Source organism: Catharus ustulatus, chromosome 5 (genome assembly GCF_009819885.2).
Source record: "Catharus ustulatus isolate bCatUst1 chromosome 5, bCatUst1.pri.v2, whole genome shotgun sequence".
NCBI classification, from domain to species: domain Eukaryota; kingdom Metazoa; phylum Chordata; class Aves; order Passeriformes; family Turdidae; genus Catharus; species Catharus ustulatus.
The window spans coordinates 11,118,237-11,135,023 of NC_046225.1; the positions used below are offsets into that span (position 1 = coordinate 11,118,237).

General features: G+C 48.5%; 2 protein-coding genes across 2 annotated transcripts; both read left to right on the forward strand.

The window, feature by feature from the left end:
* Positions 1-178: 178 nt before the first annotated feature.
* On the forward strand, positions 179-4,602 carry LOC116996705. The gene is made up of 6 exons (XM_033060644.1): positions 179-228; positions 626-1,285; positions 1,531-1,631; positions 2,601-3,334; positions 3,528-3,610; positions 4,275-4,602. The coding sequence occupies exons 2-3, from the start codon at positions 668-670 to the stop codon at positions 1,570-1,572; spliced, it is 660 nt and encodes a 219-aa protein (XP_032916535.1). The 5' UTR covers positions 179-228; positions 626-667; the 3' UTR covers positions 1,573-1,631; positions 2,601-3,334; positions 3,528-3,610; positions 4,275-4,602.
* A 3,085-nt stretch (positions 4,603-7,687) lies between these two features.
* LOC116996404 (AF4/FMR2 family member 1-like) lies at positions 7,688-16,759 on the forward strand. Its single transcript, XM_033059988.1, has 10 exons — positions 7,688-7,736; positions 9,374-9,436; positions 10,087-10,216; positions 10,476-10,796; positions 11,413-11,457; positions 11,597-11,634; positions 13,767-13,860; positions 14,258-14,917; positions 15,163-15,262; positions 16,232-16,759. The coding sequence occupies exons 2-9, from the start codon at positions 9,402-9,404 to the stop codon at positions 15,202-15,204; spliced, it is 1,365 nt and encodes a 454-aa protein (XP_032915879.1). The 5' UTR covers positions 7,688-7,736; positions 9,374-9,401; the 3' UTR covers positions 15,205-15,262; positions 16,232-16,759.
* The last annotated feature ends 28 nt before the right edge of the window (positions 16,760-16,787 follow it).

The following is a 16,787-nucleotide window of genomic DNA, read 5'->3' on the forward strand; positions in this document are numbered from 1 at the left end:
AGCAGCTCGGAGTCAGGGAGCTGCAGGGAGAGCCAGAGCTGTGCAGCCTCTGACAGCTCCAGTGAGAGCAGCTCCAGCTCCAGTGAGAGCAGCTCCAGCTCCAGTGAGAGCGGCTCCAGCTCCAGAGAGAGCAGCTCCAGCTCCAGTGAGAGCAGCTCCAGCTCCAGAGAGAGCAGCTCCAGTGACAGTGAAAGCAGCTCCAGTGGCAGTGATGAGAACCTTCCAAAGGTGAGAGCACAGACCGTGCAGAGGCTCCCACAGCCCCTGCCCACTGCAGGCTGGTGCCTCAGGAAGGAAGCAGATGTTGTACTTCTCCTCTGTTACCAAATTCTGCCCGGTGTGTCCTGCAAATACTGATTGGTAAGACCCCTCTCACTCCAGTGAAGGCTTAGCTACTTGCCACAGGATGGTTTATGGCTTTTTATTCAGCAAATATCCATCCATGGTGCTCAAGGAGCAAGTCAGTGCACATGGCCTGTTATTTTAGAGTCAGTTCTTCACAGGCCAAAGCCCAGGCTTTGTGACCTCTGGGCAAGAGTCCCTGGGCTCTGGTGAGCTGTGCTAGAACAGAAAGAGCCCAAAAAGGCCTCAGCCTTGAATCCTTCTTTTCTCTCTTTGTTGGCAGCCTGAGCCACCAGCTGATAGAAAGTGGCACCTTGACGTCCTGATGGCCGAGGCAAAGCAGAGAGCAGCGCCAAGAGAGGGTGCCAGGGAAATTGCCCCTGGGAATGGGCCTGAGCAGGAGGACAAGCAGGACATGGGCAGCAGCAGCAACTCCTGCCAGAAGAGCACTGCCCAGGTGGTTCAGGCTCTTGTGCAAGCTCTTCTTCAGATTAAGCAGAGCTGCCTGGAGCCTCCTGGGCTCACTGAGGAGACCTTGCCCAAGGTGTCAGTGGCTACCAAAAGGCCTGGAGAGCATCTGGAGCATGACAAATCCAAAAGAGTGAGGAAGGAGGAGAGTGAGCCTGGTCCTGTGGAGGTGACACAGCAGTCCTGCAAGGGGCAGCTGAATAAAGACCCAAAGCTGGCACTTGAGGAGCCCTCTGAGGAGAGAAAGGCCAAGGGCTCCCCCCAGGCCAACACCAAAGGCTATTTGGACCCTGAGCTGCTGGGAGATGCTCAGGAACGTGATGCCCTCATCCCCAATGGCCACAGGGCTGGGCATTTCCACCAGGAGAAAGTGGCCTCACCTCCTGGGGAGAAGAAACTGTTCTTTCCTCCAAGGAAGCCAGACTTGAAGAGGAAAGAAATGGAGAGTCCAGAGAAGTCCCCCAGAAAGAAGAAGGTGAGAGGGGCAGGGGAGGTGGGTTTGGACAATGACCAAGGTGGTGTTTGAAAAACCCATGTGGAGATTCCCTTCATGTGCTGTCACTAGAGCCATGATCCTTCTCCTCTAAAGGTTGCTCCAGTGTGTTATTTTTTGCTATTTTCAACCAGAATCTGTCAAACTAAGTTGTACTGGTCTGTACTTTATGTGAACTTTCAAGACCTGACTGGATTTTTTCCCTCTTTTTTCTTTCTTTCTTTTAGAGAGAAGACAAGGGGGACACTCCCAGGAAGAAAAAGGAGTGAGAAAAAAAATTCCCACAAGAATGCCAACCTTCTGCTAAGAAAGACTCCAGGAAACTGAAGTGAGTGTGCAGTGGTGGGATGTGTAAATCTAAGTCTCTCCTCAGAAGGGTAAGACGAAGAACTGTATCTCCTGTCCAGACACTTGAGAGTTTGCTTCTCATTTTGTGTGGTGCCTTCTGCAACTTCAGCTGCTGCAGATTGGCCTTGAGAGTGCAGAAAGCAGCTGTGCAGGTGTAGGTGGGAGAGGGTAGGGAGCCTTTCCCTTCTGACATCCTCTGAAAGCTCAGAGGCATTGGGGCTGGTGTTTGGCTGGGGAAGGGATGTTCCAATTGTGGTAGGAATGGAAAAGCTTCAATTCTGGAGTTCCTTCCTCCCTTTTCCTCAGGGGAAATGAGCAGCTGTCTTAGCCATGTGCTGGCTTTTGGGGTGGGAGGGGTAGGAGGTGTTTTTGGGCAGAGGGGGCTCTGGGATGGTGCTGTGCTCTGGGACAAGCTGTCCTCAGCTGTGCCAAGGCAGAGCAGCTGGAGAGCACAGGTGCAGGGAGTAGGGAGCAAAGGGAAAGGTGGGTGCTGCAAGGGGAGAGGACTGTCCCATGCACAGCAGAGTTAGGCAAGAAGTGCAGCCCCACATCCGAGCCTTCTCACTGGGTTTAACTCCATTTCTTCCTCTTCTGATGCTGCAATGCATGAGCTGGGATTCACTGCCTGGTATATTCTTGGAAACTTTGAGGAGCTGACTAATAATGGTGGAAATGAGCAGTGGTGAAATAAGGTTGAGAGCTATTTGGTGCTGCTTCTTGCTGCCAGAGTTCCCTGGTCATCCTGATTTCAGATGATGAGAAATCTGCTAGGCTGCTGTGTTCTTGAATGTTCAAGTCTCTGCCAATTCAAAGTCCCTCTCACTTGAGGCCTCTCAGCCTTGGAAGTGTTGTCTAGTTGAGACACTGACAAGAACTGGTGCAGGATGTAGCCAAGTTTTTAAGAACATTATATGTGCATCATATTAATGAATTTCCTTCTCTTTTCCAGAGCATCTGAAGCTTCATTCCAAACTGAGAGGAAGAATGTGGTGCTGCCACCACTGCCGGACATGACTGCTGCACAGCGTGCACCAAACTGGACACGACGACCCGAAATGGACCCAGAACCGACAGTGACAACCCGGACCTGCCTGCCATGGACAGCCCTGCCAGGATCCTTTGCCAAGCATAGGAAAGTGGAGGAAGATCTCAGGATATCAGCATGGATATCCAGGAGAGCTGGCTGGAGGATTCCTGCAACCCACGCGTGCTCTGTGTTGTCTTCATCCCCTCAGATAAGTAACTCTTCCTGAGCAACTGCAAATACAAGACTAGTTTAAAATGGACTCTGTTTATAAACAGAAATGTTGGCTTGGTTATAAATAAGAGACAGCAAACCTCTGGGTGTGGCTGCAACCTGGGCCTGAAGTTTTAAATCTTGCTTAGAAAATTGTTCATAACCCTTGCATCTTTGCATTTCTGGGTTATAAAATTGGATTTTCCTGGCTGTTTTTTTAAAATTTGGCTGTTTACTGTTGGTTTGTCAGGATTTAGGATGTTTGGGGGAGGGTGGGCTGTGGGTTAGGCCAGGGTGTGCACAGTGTTCCTGTTGCCTTCTAACAGCTCCTTTTTCCCTCATCATTTTCCAGGCTGCAGGCGTCACTGCTCTCTCCGCCACTGAGCAAGGAATCCTGCTGCTGAATTTCTCCATGCTTGGGAAAAGTTTAATGGCTACAAAGCATTGTGAGTTGCCAAGTGAGAATCCAAGGTTCCATTTCCATGACTGGAGGGATTGCTGGGGGAGAGGGGGAGAGCCTGGAGCACAGACTATGCCTGGGACAAATGAACATTTTCTCTGGAAATTTAGAAAAGCCGGGCTTTGGAGTTGCTTTAGGCATCTCTCTCTGACCAGCTTTCTCTCTCTGTGTTTTTTCAGGGATCTGCAGGGGATAAGAAGAATCGTTTCCCAGAGACTTTTCCGCCAAATGAAGACAAGACAAGAAGACAGAAGTTTGAACAGTGAGTGTTTGTTTCACATCCTTGCCTGTAGTTCCTGAAGACACCAGGCTTGGCTGGCACTGCAGCCACCCTGGATTCTGCTTCCTCATTGCTTCCTCATTTTGGGAGCAAAGAGAGAGGGAGGGATGGGGGAGAGCTGCCCCATCAGGGCAGCACCTGCTGAGTAGCTTGGCTACAGATGGGCAGCACTAGGATTTTTGACTCCTTGCTGGGCTTGTGACCTGTATTTGCCCAAAGGAATTCCTAGAGTTGCTGCTACGTTTTTGATTGTGCAGTTTAGTCATTGCAAATATTGTGTTGTCCTGTGGTGCAAGCAGTGGGGAATACTCAGAAGCTGTAACCTGCCATCCCACAGGGCCTTTGCAGTGTCATTTTCCATAAAACACAAAGCTTTATGGAGTTTTATGGAGTGGGCTCCTTTGGGCAAAGGGATGCATTGCCATGATCTGCTGGCAAACTTGCAAAAGAAAATAATCAGGATGTGCCTGGCAGAAGGGCTGGGAGGCTCTGAAAATCCTCTCCATAAAGAGGCAGCTGCTGGAAGTCAAAAATCTGTGCAGGTCCTCTTTGAGTAAAGTGACTGCAGTCATGGACTGTCTTCTGCCAGATGTGCCTGTTGGATGAACCCAACCAAATGTTTTCTCTATCCCTCCTTTTGTTCCAGAGATTTCTGCTGAGCAAACGAAGAGAATGTGACCAGGAGCCGGCCTGACCTCGAGCACTGAAGGAGACAGAATTTACAGTGACTCTGACTGGAACCCAAGTGCCTTTACTGGGTCTCCAGGATGTAAATAGTTCCATGTTCTCTGGTTTTTGTGGATAATTCCATGTTATCTGTTTTTTGGAGCCTCAGAAACAGTTCTGTTTTGTTTATTTTCTTACTGTTCAATGCAAAGCACTTGCATACTTTTGTGTTTGTTTTAAGTAAAGTTTTACGTTCTCTTCGTTACCTTAGGAAGACTTTGTGGTTTTTGAGGGTAATGCTCTTGTGCCTTGCAAAAGAAGAGATGGGGGGTGGTACCTGCCTTGAAAATGACCAAGTGCAATGAATTTTCTGAATGGCCCCGTGTGCTGATGGTCTGTGAATGTTGAATATTATGAATAACTGTTCTGAATAACTAACAGGACAATATTCACACCTATCAATGACAGGAAATCTGCACTCAGATTGTTACTGAGGATCTTGCTCAGTTTCACCCTTGTCAGATCCAAGTTTGGGTGGCAAAATGACACCCAGGGTGAGGTTGGAAACAGCTGTGCCTGTCTCCTGTGCTGGAGGGATGGGACTCACAGGGAGGATTCCTACTTGGGCTGCTTTTTGGCATTTGGGTTGGTGAGGGTGGGAAACTGCAATGGGATTGGGCCTTGTTGTGAGTGTGAGAGCTTCCAGGGAGAGGAATCTCTTGTGATAAAGGAGGGATTAAGTGGCTGAATGTGCAATGTAAGGCACATTTTTCCTTTGGGTATTTGCTGCAAGCACTGGTGGTCCCAGTGAATGTCCAGGAGCAGAATTTGGTACCAAAGTAGGGAGTCCTTCCTGTGGGAGAGGGCTTGGGCTGCCTCTCCCACAGGAAGCCACAGTCTAGGATGGGCCCAGTGACTTAGAAACCTGTCAAGGGAACCCAAAAGTGAATCATGAGCTGCTTGCAAGCACTTTTCCCTTGCCACACTATCAGTGGAGGCAGCATCCACAGCATTGGTGTGCTCAGTTGACACCCTTCTCTTCCCAGAGATTTCCTGGAAGTTAATCTTGTAGTATGGCTGAAGGGGTTATTTTTTACAGACAAGTCACACTTGGAAGCCCCAAACCCCTCCAAGTTCTGCAGTCACCTTTGTTGACTTTGATGGGCTTTGGATCAATGATATTCATATAAGATATTTAGAGTCAGATTCAAAAAACTGCTCAATAAAAAGTTTTATGTGTACAAGCAGTTTCATTGTCCCTCAAACACAGCAGAGGAGCTTCCTTTCTACAGTTGTATCCCCCCATATTACCCCACAATCCACTGCATTCCAATATGAAAGCAAGTTATTGGTAATGGTCATCCAATGGGCAATAAAACATGGATTTTATGTTCACTTTATTAAAAGCCTCAGTGCATTTCAGGGATAAGCTGCCCTAATGGCCACAAGGAAGGTCCATGTTCATTTTGCTTGTAGAATATTCGAGTGTTTTCTCATTGTCACCTGGAAAAAATCTTGCCTTTTCATAAGTACTCCCCTGTATTTTGATGTTATTGTCAAGCATATTATTGTACAGTATGGGAAAGCAGTCATCATTATTGTTCTGAAGGAAGAACACCTTTAAGAATGGACCTGTGGGAGCCTCCTGTCTCTAGGGCTGGGGTCCTCATTAAAATCTGAGAAAATGCTGCCTGCCACCTTAAAAAATGCACCCAAACACACAGAAAGCCCCAACAGAGCAGAACCCCCCAATGCACATTCACTATAAACTAGAAAACACCAAGTATCAGATTCATACGGACAGAGGGCCCAAGTCTGCTGTGAAATACAAGTCCACAGCAAAAGAGGCACTTGGAGAAAGGATTAACCTTTCTTTAAGGCAGGCTGCTAAAATGGAGCAGTTAAAATATCTTCTAAGACAGCTTATTTCTCCTCAGTGTGAATGCAGAGAGGCTATTGCATTTATCTAACAAAACATGGGTCTAAGTTAAATAAAAGCTCCACTCCAGGAGACGCAAAAGAGACTCGGGGAATTTGAATTAATCTGACCTAAAGCAGCAGGGATGGTTCTCTCCTTTTATTTCATATCATATACACACCACTTTTTTTTTTTAAGTTGCAAGAAAATCAAATCTAATTCCTTAGGGTTTTTTCCTATGCAAAAAGGCCCTCAGGATCTAAAAACCTGCCTGCTACCATGCCAAGCATGCCTTGTTACACACCAGGATCCTGAATGAGCCGGTGAGTCAGCTGGGCACCCATCCCAAACATCCATCCATCCCTATTCCTGGTGCTCTGGCTGTACTTGGGCACTGCCTTGGGTAAAGGAACATTTCAGTGCTGCAGCTGAAGGAGACACAGAGGTTCTGAACTGGATCCAGCCATAGATTTCAGATCCTGGTGAAGCAGATTAGCACCTTTCACATTGTGACAGTCAGTCTAAAATTATTAAATTGAGTTGCTACCAAGCTGTTCAGGAGAGGAATTACCTAACTTTGAGTGTATTTATTTTTGTATGTGAAGGCAGTGTGTTCCATGACTATCACTACTGGTTTATCATGGGTTTTAGTCTTTTTTTCTGTTAAAATTCATCCTGAATTTTGGCTCTTTCAGTGCAGCTCTTTCCAAGCAAGTTCTCCCTTCTCTTCACTGGAGGGCAGCCCACACCCACATACAACAACAACCAGCCTGATAACATTACAGCAATCAAAACAAAGTTCTTGACAGGACAACTGAGTTTTAGATCGATAAATCAGAGACCAATTAAAACCAAAATTATTAAAACCAAAATTATTAAAACCCAGTCTCGTAGTGTGGTCCCAAACCTGAGCCCAGGATTCGTGATGCACCCACAGCAGTGCCGGATACAGGGACATTGTTCCCGGTCAAAGAACCATAGAATATTCTGAGCTGGAAGGGATGCACAAGAATGGATCCTAAAGCTCACCCAAAATTTCTCACAGTGACACTCAAACATTGGGAGCAGCAGAAGCAAAGGAAGACATTGTTTATATCAGACCATCACCCAACCCGAACCAATTCCATTAAAAGCGGACCCAGCTCAGGCCGGAACAGCCCTGGTCCATTCCCAGCCCGTCTCTCCCAGTGTCCCCGCGGGCTCGGTGCCCTCGGGCACGGCGGGCCGGGCTCGGTGCCGCTCGGTGCCGCTCCCCGCGCTGCTGCCGCGAGCTCCAGCCCCGCTCCCCGCCCGCCGCGCGCCCGTTCCATGCCCGTGCAGCCCCGGGCTCCTGGACACGGCCCCGTGCCCGGGACGCTCCGTTGGCCCCGGGCGCTGCCAAGGGCAGAGCCCCGCTGGTGCTGCGGCAGCGCGGAGCGCAGCGCGGCCGCTCCGTGCCGAGCTCTGCTCTGCCCCAAAGCCTCTTCGCAGCGCCTGCATTGCCCAGGCCAGGCATTCCTCGCCCGCAAGGCCGGCTGCTGCCAGGTAATTCTGCGCTTGGCCCGCACGGATGGCCCTGCTGTGCCCACCAGCGCCGGCCCCCGACGGCAGCAGCTCCAAAGCCGAGCTCCTGCTCCTGCCAGCTGGCAGCACTTTGCAGGGAAACAGCCCCTGAGCAGGGACATTGCCAGCAGGGTGGCATGGGGAGCACAGGGGGCCCTTGGTCCTGCCCCGTGTGCTGCCAAAAGTGCCAGCACTGAGAAGGAGAGGGTTGAGGGCAGAGCCAGCAGATGTGTGCCAGGGGGAATTTGATTTTTTTTTGCTTTTCCTGCTGGGATTGCCCGGTTGGGAGTGGGAGCAGCTGCCTGGGGCTGCTCTGGCAGTTGAACGGTGGCAGCCAACGACTCCAGGGGGAGGTGGCAAAGCCCTCGTGGAAACACCCACAGCCCAAAGTGAAGCCAAAGCTCTTGGTTTGGTATTTTCCAGTTTGGAGGCTCATGGCTGTTATACCGGCCTTGTATGTATATTCATATATTACACTTATATAAGCCCAACGGCCACCAGAATATTTAAATCATTCAAGGCCAGGTTTGACAGGCCTTTGAGAAACCTTGTCTAGAGAATAGTGTCCCTGTCCATGGCAGAGGGGCAGAATCTGGTGACATTTAAGGTCCCTTCCTACCTAAAACATTCCATGGTTCTATAGATTTATGCTTCTCGGGTTCTACAAATCCAGTGTGTGTTCCCTCACTGTTTGTAAAATTATCCCTTCAAATACATGTGTAAAACACCAAGCTTTGCCCATAAAAATATCAGGGGGTGCTTAGTGATAGCAACATTTGAAGGAAAAGCTCTTGAGATGGGTACATAAAGTTAAAGTTTCCCAGCAACTTCCAAGCTTCCTTGTTCCATTAGAGCAGCTCTTGGCTGGGGCTGGATGGCCAAGGCTGGAAAAAGAGGTTCTTGGGTGTTGGTGTTTTTTTTCTTTCCTTCTTGTTCCTTCTTGATGATTTCAGGTAGTAGTGATTGGTTGGATAGTTAGTACTGCAGTGTGGGTCACAGGTGTTTAGTCGTTGGGTCAAAAGTATAAATATATATTATGTTAGCTCTCAATTGGATAGTTAGCTTTTAAAAGACTGTGTAACTAGCTAAATTCACCTCCATTTTCATACTTCTGGCTTAATACCTAAAAGTTTTGAAGAACTCTCTCTACTTTAGATAAGGTTTAATAAAGAGCAAAAGTCCAAACAAGGAATTAATCTTTTGAGCATTGAATTCTGAGTCTAAGTGAGGACAGAAGAAAAAACATAAGAGCTATCCCATTTGGTTATCTAAAAGCAGGGTTCTTAGGGCACATTTGTTGTTAAAAGTGAACCAAATATCCTGGAGCCTGCAGCAGTGGCCTGGTTTGCCATGCTCTTGGCCTAATCTGGAGTTAAGAGCTCACCTGAAATGCAGCATCACCCCTGGGGGAAGGGGGAAATGGATGGAAAATGGATCTCTTGGCTCTCCCATTCTCAGCTATGTGTAATCCCCACCTTGGGATCATTTATGTTTAGGAGCACTGCAGTGACTCCCAGTCAGGCACTCCAGGCTCTGAGGGTAGCTAGACCTGGAGATCCTGACCTCTGCTTTAGGCATCAACTCGTGCAGATGGTGAATATCTGTTTGTTCTTTTCCAGAGAAGTTGACTCACACTGAGGCTCCAAAATGGATCCAAGAGGCAACCAGAACATGAGAAATAGGTAGGGATGAATTTGATGTAATCTTGGCTTGCCAGGTGCTGTGATGAATGTTGGGATGGTTTAGAAAAAGAATCCTCCCTCCAATGGAAAAATCAGAGTCCCTGAGTGGGGGAAATAAAGTCAGGATTGTCCTGTCAGTGAGAGTGGTTTCAGAGCACGTGGGTATTTTCAGAGCTTCTGTTACAGACCCAGGCCTGGATGATTGATGGGCCAGGGCAACTTCTCTGCTGTGCTTTCTGAAGCCACTCTCTGAAAGATTGGCTCTTTCTTGAAGCCAATCCCTGCTGGGACCAGGGCACTCCCTTCTGCACTTTGGGATGCTTTGGACCTAGGAGTATTTTCCTGTTTCACTCTGTAGCAAAGCAGAAGAATTGTTTTTTGGGGGTAGGTAAAGTTGTTATTTTTTGTGGAACATGTTTGGAGATGATGGGGACTGAGCTGATGTTTCAGGGTAGACATTCAGTTTCCTCTGCCTCTTTGAAGAGTCTGGACAGAACTGATCTGTCCACTGTCAGCATCCCATGGATTTCAACATTGCTTGGCTGGACGTGTGCCCTTGTGGGAGAGCCCCAGTTTCTGCACAGAGTGTAAAAACAGGGGTTCAAGTGTTAACTCTCTTTTCTGTCTCCTTCTCAAATGTGGAACAACAGCACCCGCTCCACACCAAAGCAGCACATCAGAGACCTGCTGCGCCGTGTGGCGCAAGAGAAGCGCAGGAAGCAGGTGGAGGACAAATACATCTTGTGGGAGAAGCCTCCTGTCTTTCCTGAGCCCTACAAGGTAATGGGAGTGGGGTGCAAGGAGAGGAGGAAGGAGGCTTGGGGTGGGAGAGGAGAGCTGTGTCTTCTGCATGGGCTGTAGCAGACTTGAGCCTGATCCCTGCACACACAGCATCTTCCCATCTGCCCCACTGAGCTTGCCTGACTTCCCTTGTGGGGATGCATGGTGATTCCATGAAACCCTGAGCAATGTCTCCTGCTGAGCTGGGTCTCTTGCCTGGGCTGTTTCTGACATTCCCCTCTCTGTCCCTGTGTTGCAGACCAACAAAGAGGATGAGCTTTCACGGCGCGTTAAGCGCGTGCTGGGCGACTGGGACCCCAGGCTGATCCCAAGGCAGGAATCTCCTCAGGGTCCTCTGTGGTTTCCACCAAAGCCCAGATCCCTGCCACAGAGCTCCAGTAGTGGTCTGCCTTCCACAATGGCAAATCCAAATGAGGATACAGAGAAGAAATCCTCACTGAAATCAGTGGAACTCAAGCCTAACACTGAGCAGAGCCGTGACAAGTGCAATGGAAGTGTCTCAAATCAGAGACCAGAATCCAAGGCTCCAGAATCCAAAACCCTTCCTGAGTCTGTCAAGGTGAGTGCAATTGTTGGGGCCCTCTGTTGTTGGCAGTCCCTCAAGGCCCAGGGAGCAGCACATGCCTGGCTGGTGGCTCAGCCTCCCCAGAGCTCAAAGGCACTTGCTTCCAGATGGGAATTTTGGGGTTTTGGCAGGCTCATCCTTCAGCACTGGGATGTTGCTGTGCCCTATGGGATGTAAGGGATCACAGTGCTGAGCCATGGCAGCAGGAGAGCCATGGAGGTAGTTTTGAAACTGTGTTTGCCTTTGGAATGAGATGGAAGAGCTGGAGGCTGCAAAGGGAGAATGAGAAATGGTAGAAAGTAGAAAACTGCACAGGCATAATTATATAACAACCACAAATATAACAAAAAGAGAAACAATGACAGAAACAACAACAAAACCACCAATAAACCACCAAACAGAAAACAATAACAATAACAATAACAATATTAATAATATTAATAATAAAAGTAATAATAATAATAATAATATACTAGTCGCAGTAGTATCAGCAGTCGTAACAGTACTAGTAGTAATATTAGTCGTAGTCATAAGGAAATGCTGGCTAAGTGTGTGTGAATCAGTAACAAACCCAAACAAACTCCTTATGCCTCCCCTGCTCTTGTTTCAGGAAAAGAAGCCCATTGCTGACCCATCCTCAGGAAAAACTGTGAAGGTTGGTGCTTTTCAATAATAGATCTCTGTATTTGTTTATTTTGCTATATTTAAAAAATGAATAGAAATAATACATTACTCAGCTCCTGTTCACTCAACCCAACCTTCCTCTCTCCTCTTTGTTTTTGTCAACAACACAGGTTGTGAAAAAGCCACGTACTACACCTGATGCTGCAAGGTACAGTTGTGTTCCCAAATGACCCTCCAGAACAATCTAGAGAAACAAAACTCCTTTTCATAGGAGGGGCAGGTGGGAAGGGGTTCCTGGTTTCTCCTGACCCTGCAGACTTTGGTTGGTGGCTGCCTGGAGCTGCTGTTGAAAACTGGTTTTCACTTTTGTGAGGTTTTCAGGAAACTCCAATCAGGAATGAGTAACCCAGGCATGCTGGAGTTTGCCTAAGAGCCAGACTTGTATTTCCCCAGGTTTTCCCTTCATTTCTCCTGCAGTGTGTGTGTAGATCCAAAGTTCTTGTCTCAGCCAAGGAACACAGATGAAGAATTGTACACTTAAGGGGAAGATTAAAAAAACAAAAACCAAACCCAACCTGAATGTAGTTAGCCTCTATTGGGAATTTTCCTTTGAGGGTTGTTACTTTCAGAAAGGCACTGGCAAGTTTTGGTGGTTTAGGGTTTAATTGAGCTTTAGTTGGCCAAATACTGGTTCCCAACCTAGCAGTGAGATCCTGTTTGTTTTGACGGCGATGGAAAAGAAGGGACGGGGTCTTCATGATTTGCAAGGAGCCATGAAGCCATTTATTGATCCACAAAGCAAAGTTTATGTACTTTTTCTGTTGTTACTAAAAATGGCTCACCAATAATATTCGTGTAACTTAAGTATACTGTTCAATGTAACTAGATAACATTGCTCAATCTAGGCCTCCTTCAAGCTAACCAGGTAGATACAATATTTCCTGCAAATCCCCATAGAAACTGCAGGCTAAGCACTAGGAACCAAGCATCTCCTTATCTCTTACATTCCTTCTCCAAAATCCCGCTTTCTCCTGCCAAGGCTTGGGCCTACTCACTGCTGCCAAGGCCTGCGGCCTACTGCGGCCCACAGACCCCCATGGGCAGTGACAAGCTGAGCAGTGCTGGCAGTTCTGCTCTCTGGTTGTATTCCCACAGTTTTTTTTGTTCTCCCTGGGTTTGAGTTGTAGGTTTGATTATCCCCCCAGAGGGATTTTATGCTGCTTCTTGATTTTTGGAGCATGGCACTGTGTTCCTCTGGCCTTCTGCCCCCAGTGCCCAAGCACAGGGTTTGGGTTTATAGTTTTGGATGCTGCCATGTCAGTGGAACAAGTCAATAACATTTCCCCCTGCTGCTGTCTAGTTTGTCCGCCTGGTGGACTGGCAGAGCTGCCCAGCCCCAGCAGAAGAAGGAGGCACCAGCCCAGGCCAGCAGCTCGGAGCCAGGGAGCTGCAGGGAGAGCCAGAGCTCCGCAGCCTCTGCACATCCAGGAGCACCAGGAGACAATGTGAGTGCAAATCAAATGCAGAGGCTGCTCCACAGCCCCTTGCTCACCCTGTTCTTGTGTCAATGACAAGTGTTCTTCCTTTTGTTGAATGGAACTGGGAACTATGTTTTCTTATTGCTTTTAATTTACTAATGAAAATTTTGCTCGACTGTTTCACATGTAGATGCAGCCTGTGCCTTTGCAGACAAAGCTTTGCTGCTGAAATAAAGGGGGAAGACTGCATAAACATACTCACATAACAACAACAACACAAATAGAAGTAATATAATCGTAGTAGTTATAGTGGTGGTGGTAGTAGTAGTAGTTGTCGTAGTAGTAGTAGCAGCAGCAGTAGTAGTAGTAGTTTGAGAATGGAAACAATATTTCCTGACTGCCTGGTTCCAAAGGGAACACAGACATTTTTCTCAGAGCAGGAGAAGGTGACTGTGGGCATTTCAGCTGGTTTTCCAGCTGCTCTCCATTATTAACTCCCCTTCAGAGGGGCCTTTGCATCCTTACTGGCATTTTATTATTAATGCACTTGCATGACATTTGTAGAGCTGTTGGTAAGCAAATGCTGGCTGAGTGCATGTGAATTAGTGAAAAACCCAAACAAACTCCTTGTGCCTCCCTTGCTGTTGTTTCAGGAAAAGAAGCCCACTGTTGGCCCATCCAGTGGAAAAACTGTGAAGGTTGGTGCTTTCCCCCTGCTGCTGTCTAGTTTCTCCTCCTCGTGGACTGGCAGAGCTGCCCAGCCCCAGCAGAAGAAGGAGGCACCAGCCCAGCCCAGCAGCTCGGAGCCAGGGAGCTCCAGGGAGAGCCAGAGCTCCGCAGCCTCTGACAGCTCCCGTTCCAGTGAGAGCAGCTCCAGCTCCAGAGAGAGCAGCTCCAGCTCCAGTTCCAGTGACAGTGAAAGCAGCTCCAGTGGCAGTGATGAGAACCTTCCAAAGGTGAGTGCACAGACCGTGCAGAGGCTCCCACAGCCCCTGCCCACTGCAGGCTGGTGCCTCAGGAAGGAAGCAGATGTTGTACTTCTCCTCTGTTACCAAATTCTGCCCGGTGTGTCCTGCAAATACTGATTGGTGAGACCCCTCTCACTCCAGTGAAGGCTTAGCTACTTGCCACAGGATGGTTTATGGCTTTTTATTCAGCAAATATCCATCCATGGTGCTCAAGGAGCAAGTCAGTGCACATGGCCTGTTATTTTAGAGTCAGTTCTTCACAGGCCAAAGCCCAGGCTTTGTGACCTCTGGGCAAGAGTCCCTGGGCTCTGGTGAGCTGTGCTAGAACAGAAAGAGCCCAAAAAGGCCTCAGCCTTGAATCCTTCTTTTCTCTCTTTGTTGGCAGCCTGAGCCACCAGCTGATAGAAAGTGGCACCTTGACGTCCTGATGGCCGAGGCAAAGCGAAGAGCAGCGCCAAGAGAGGGTGCCAGGGAAATTGCCCCTGGGAATGGGCCTGAGCAGGGGGACAAGCAGGACATGGGCAGCAGCAGCAACTCCTGCCAGAAGAGCACTGCCCAGGTGGTTCAGGCTCTTCTACAAGCTCTTCTTCAGATTAAGCAGAGCTGCCTGGAGCCTCCTGGGCTCACTGAGGAGACCTTGCCCAAGGTTTCAGTGGCTACCAAAAGGCCTGGAGAGCACCTGGAGCATGACAAATCCAAAAGAGTGAGGAAGGAGGAGAGTGAGCCTGGTCCTGTGGAGGTGACACAGCAATCCTGCAAGGCTCAGCTGAATAAAGACCCAAAGCTGGCACTTGAGGAGCCCTCTGAGGAGACAAAGGCCAAGGGCTCCCCCCAGGCCAAAACCAAAGGCTATTTGGACCCTGAGCTGCTGGGAGATGCTCAGGAACGTGATGCCCTCATCCCCAATGGTCACAGGGCTGGGCATTTCCACCAGGAGAAAGTGGCCTCACCTCCTGGGGAGAAGAAACTGTTCTTTCCTCCAAGGAAGCCAGACTTGAAGAGGAAAGAAATGGAGAGTCCTGAGGAGTCCCCCAGCAAGAAGAAGGTGAGAGGGGCAGGGGAGGTGGGTTTGGACAATGACCAAGGTGGTGTTTGAAAAACCCATGTGGAGATTCCCTTCATATGTTGTCACTAGAGCCATGATCCTTCTCCTCTAAAGGTTGCTCCAGTGTGTTATTTTTTGCTATTTTCAACCAGAATCTGTCAAACTAAGTTGTACTGGTCTATACTTTATGTGAACTTTCAAGACCTGACGGGATTTTTTCCCTCTTTTTTCTTTCTTTCTTTTAGAGAGAAGACAAGGGGGACACTCCCAGGAAGAAGAGGGAGTGAGGAAAAATTTCCCACAAGAATGCCAACCTTCTGCTAAGAAAGACTCCAGGAAACTGAAGTGAGTGTGCAGTGGTGGGATGTGTAAATCTAAGTCTCTCTTCAGAAGGGGAAGATGAAGAACTGTATCTCCTGTCCTGACACTTGAGAGTTTGCTTCTCATTTTGTGTGGTGCCTTCTGCAACTTCAGCTGCTGCAGATTGGCCTTGAGAGTGCAGAAAGCAGCTGTGCAGGTGTAGGTGGGAGAGGGTAGGGAGCCTTTCCCTTCTGCCATCCTCTGAAAGCTCAGAGGCATTGGGGCTGGTGTTTGGCTGGGGAAGGGATGTTCCAATTGTGATAGGAATGGAAAAGCTTCAATTCTGGAGTTCCTTCCTCCCTTTTCCTCAGGCAAAATGAGCAGCTGTCTCAGCCATGTGCTGGCTTTTGGGGTGGGAGGGGTAGGAGGTGTTTTTGGGCAGAGGGGGCTCTGGGATGGTGCTGTGCTCTGGGACAAGCTGTCCTCAGCTGTGCCAAGGCAGAGCAGCTGGAGAGCACAGGTGCAGGGAGCAGGGAGCAAAGGGAAAGGTGGGTGCTGCAAGGGGAGAGGACTGTCCCATGCCCAACAGAGATAGGCAAGAAGTGCAGCCCCACATCCGAGCCTTCTCACTGGGTTTAACTCCATTTCTTCCTCTTCTGATGCTGCAATGCATGAGCTGGGATTCACTGCCTGGTATATTCTTGGAAACTTTGAGGAGCTGACTAATAATGGTGGAAATGAGCAGTGGTGAAATAAGGTTGAGAGCTATTTGGTGCTGCTTCTTGCTGCCAGAGTTCCCTGGTCATCCTGATTTCAGATGATGAGAAATCTGCTAGGCTGCTGTGTTCTTGAGTGTTCAAGTCTCTGCCAATTCAAAGTCCCTCTCACTTGAGGCCTCTCAGCCTTGGAAGTGTTGTCTAGTTGAGACACTGACAAGAACTGGTGCAGGATGTAGCCAAGTTTTTAAGAACATTATATCTGCATCATATTAATGAATTTCCTTCTCTTTTCCAGAGCATCTGAAGCTTCATTGCAAACTGAGAGGAAGAATGTGGTGCAGCCACCACTGCCGGACATGACTGCTGCACAGCGTGCACCAAACTGGACACGACGACCCGAAATGGACCCAGAACCTACAGTGACAACCCGGACCTGCCTGCCATGGACAGCCCTGCCAGGATCCTTTGCCAAGCATAGGAAAGTGGAGGAAGATCTCAGGATATCAGCATGGATATCCAGGAGAGCTGGCTGGAGGATTCCTGCAACCCACGCGTGCTCTGTGTTGTCTTCATCCCCTCAGATAAGTAACTCTTCCTGAGCAACTGCAAATACAAGACTAGTTTAAAATGGACTCTGTTTATAAACAGAAATGTTGGCTTGGTTATAAATAAGAGACAGCAAACCTCTGGGTGTGACTGCAACCTGGGCCTGAAGTTTTAAATCTTGCTTAGAAAATCGTTCATAACCCTTGCATCTTTGCATTTCTGGGTTATAAAATTGGATTTTCCTGGCTGTTTTTTTAAAATTTTGCTGTTTACTGATGGTTTGGCAGGATTTAGGATGTCTGGGG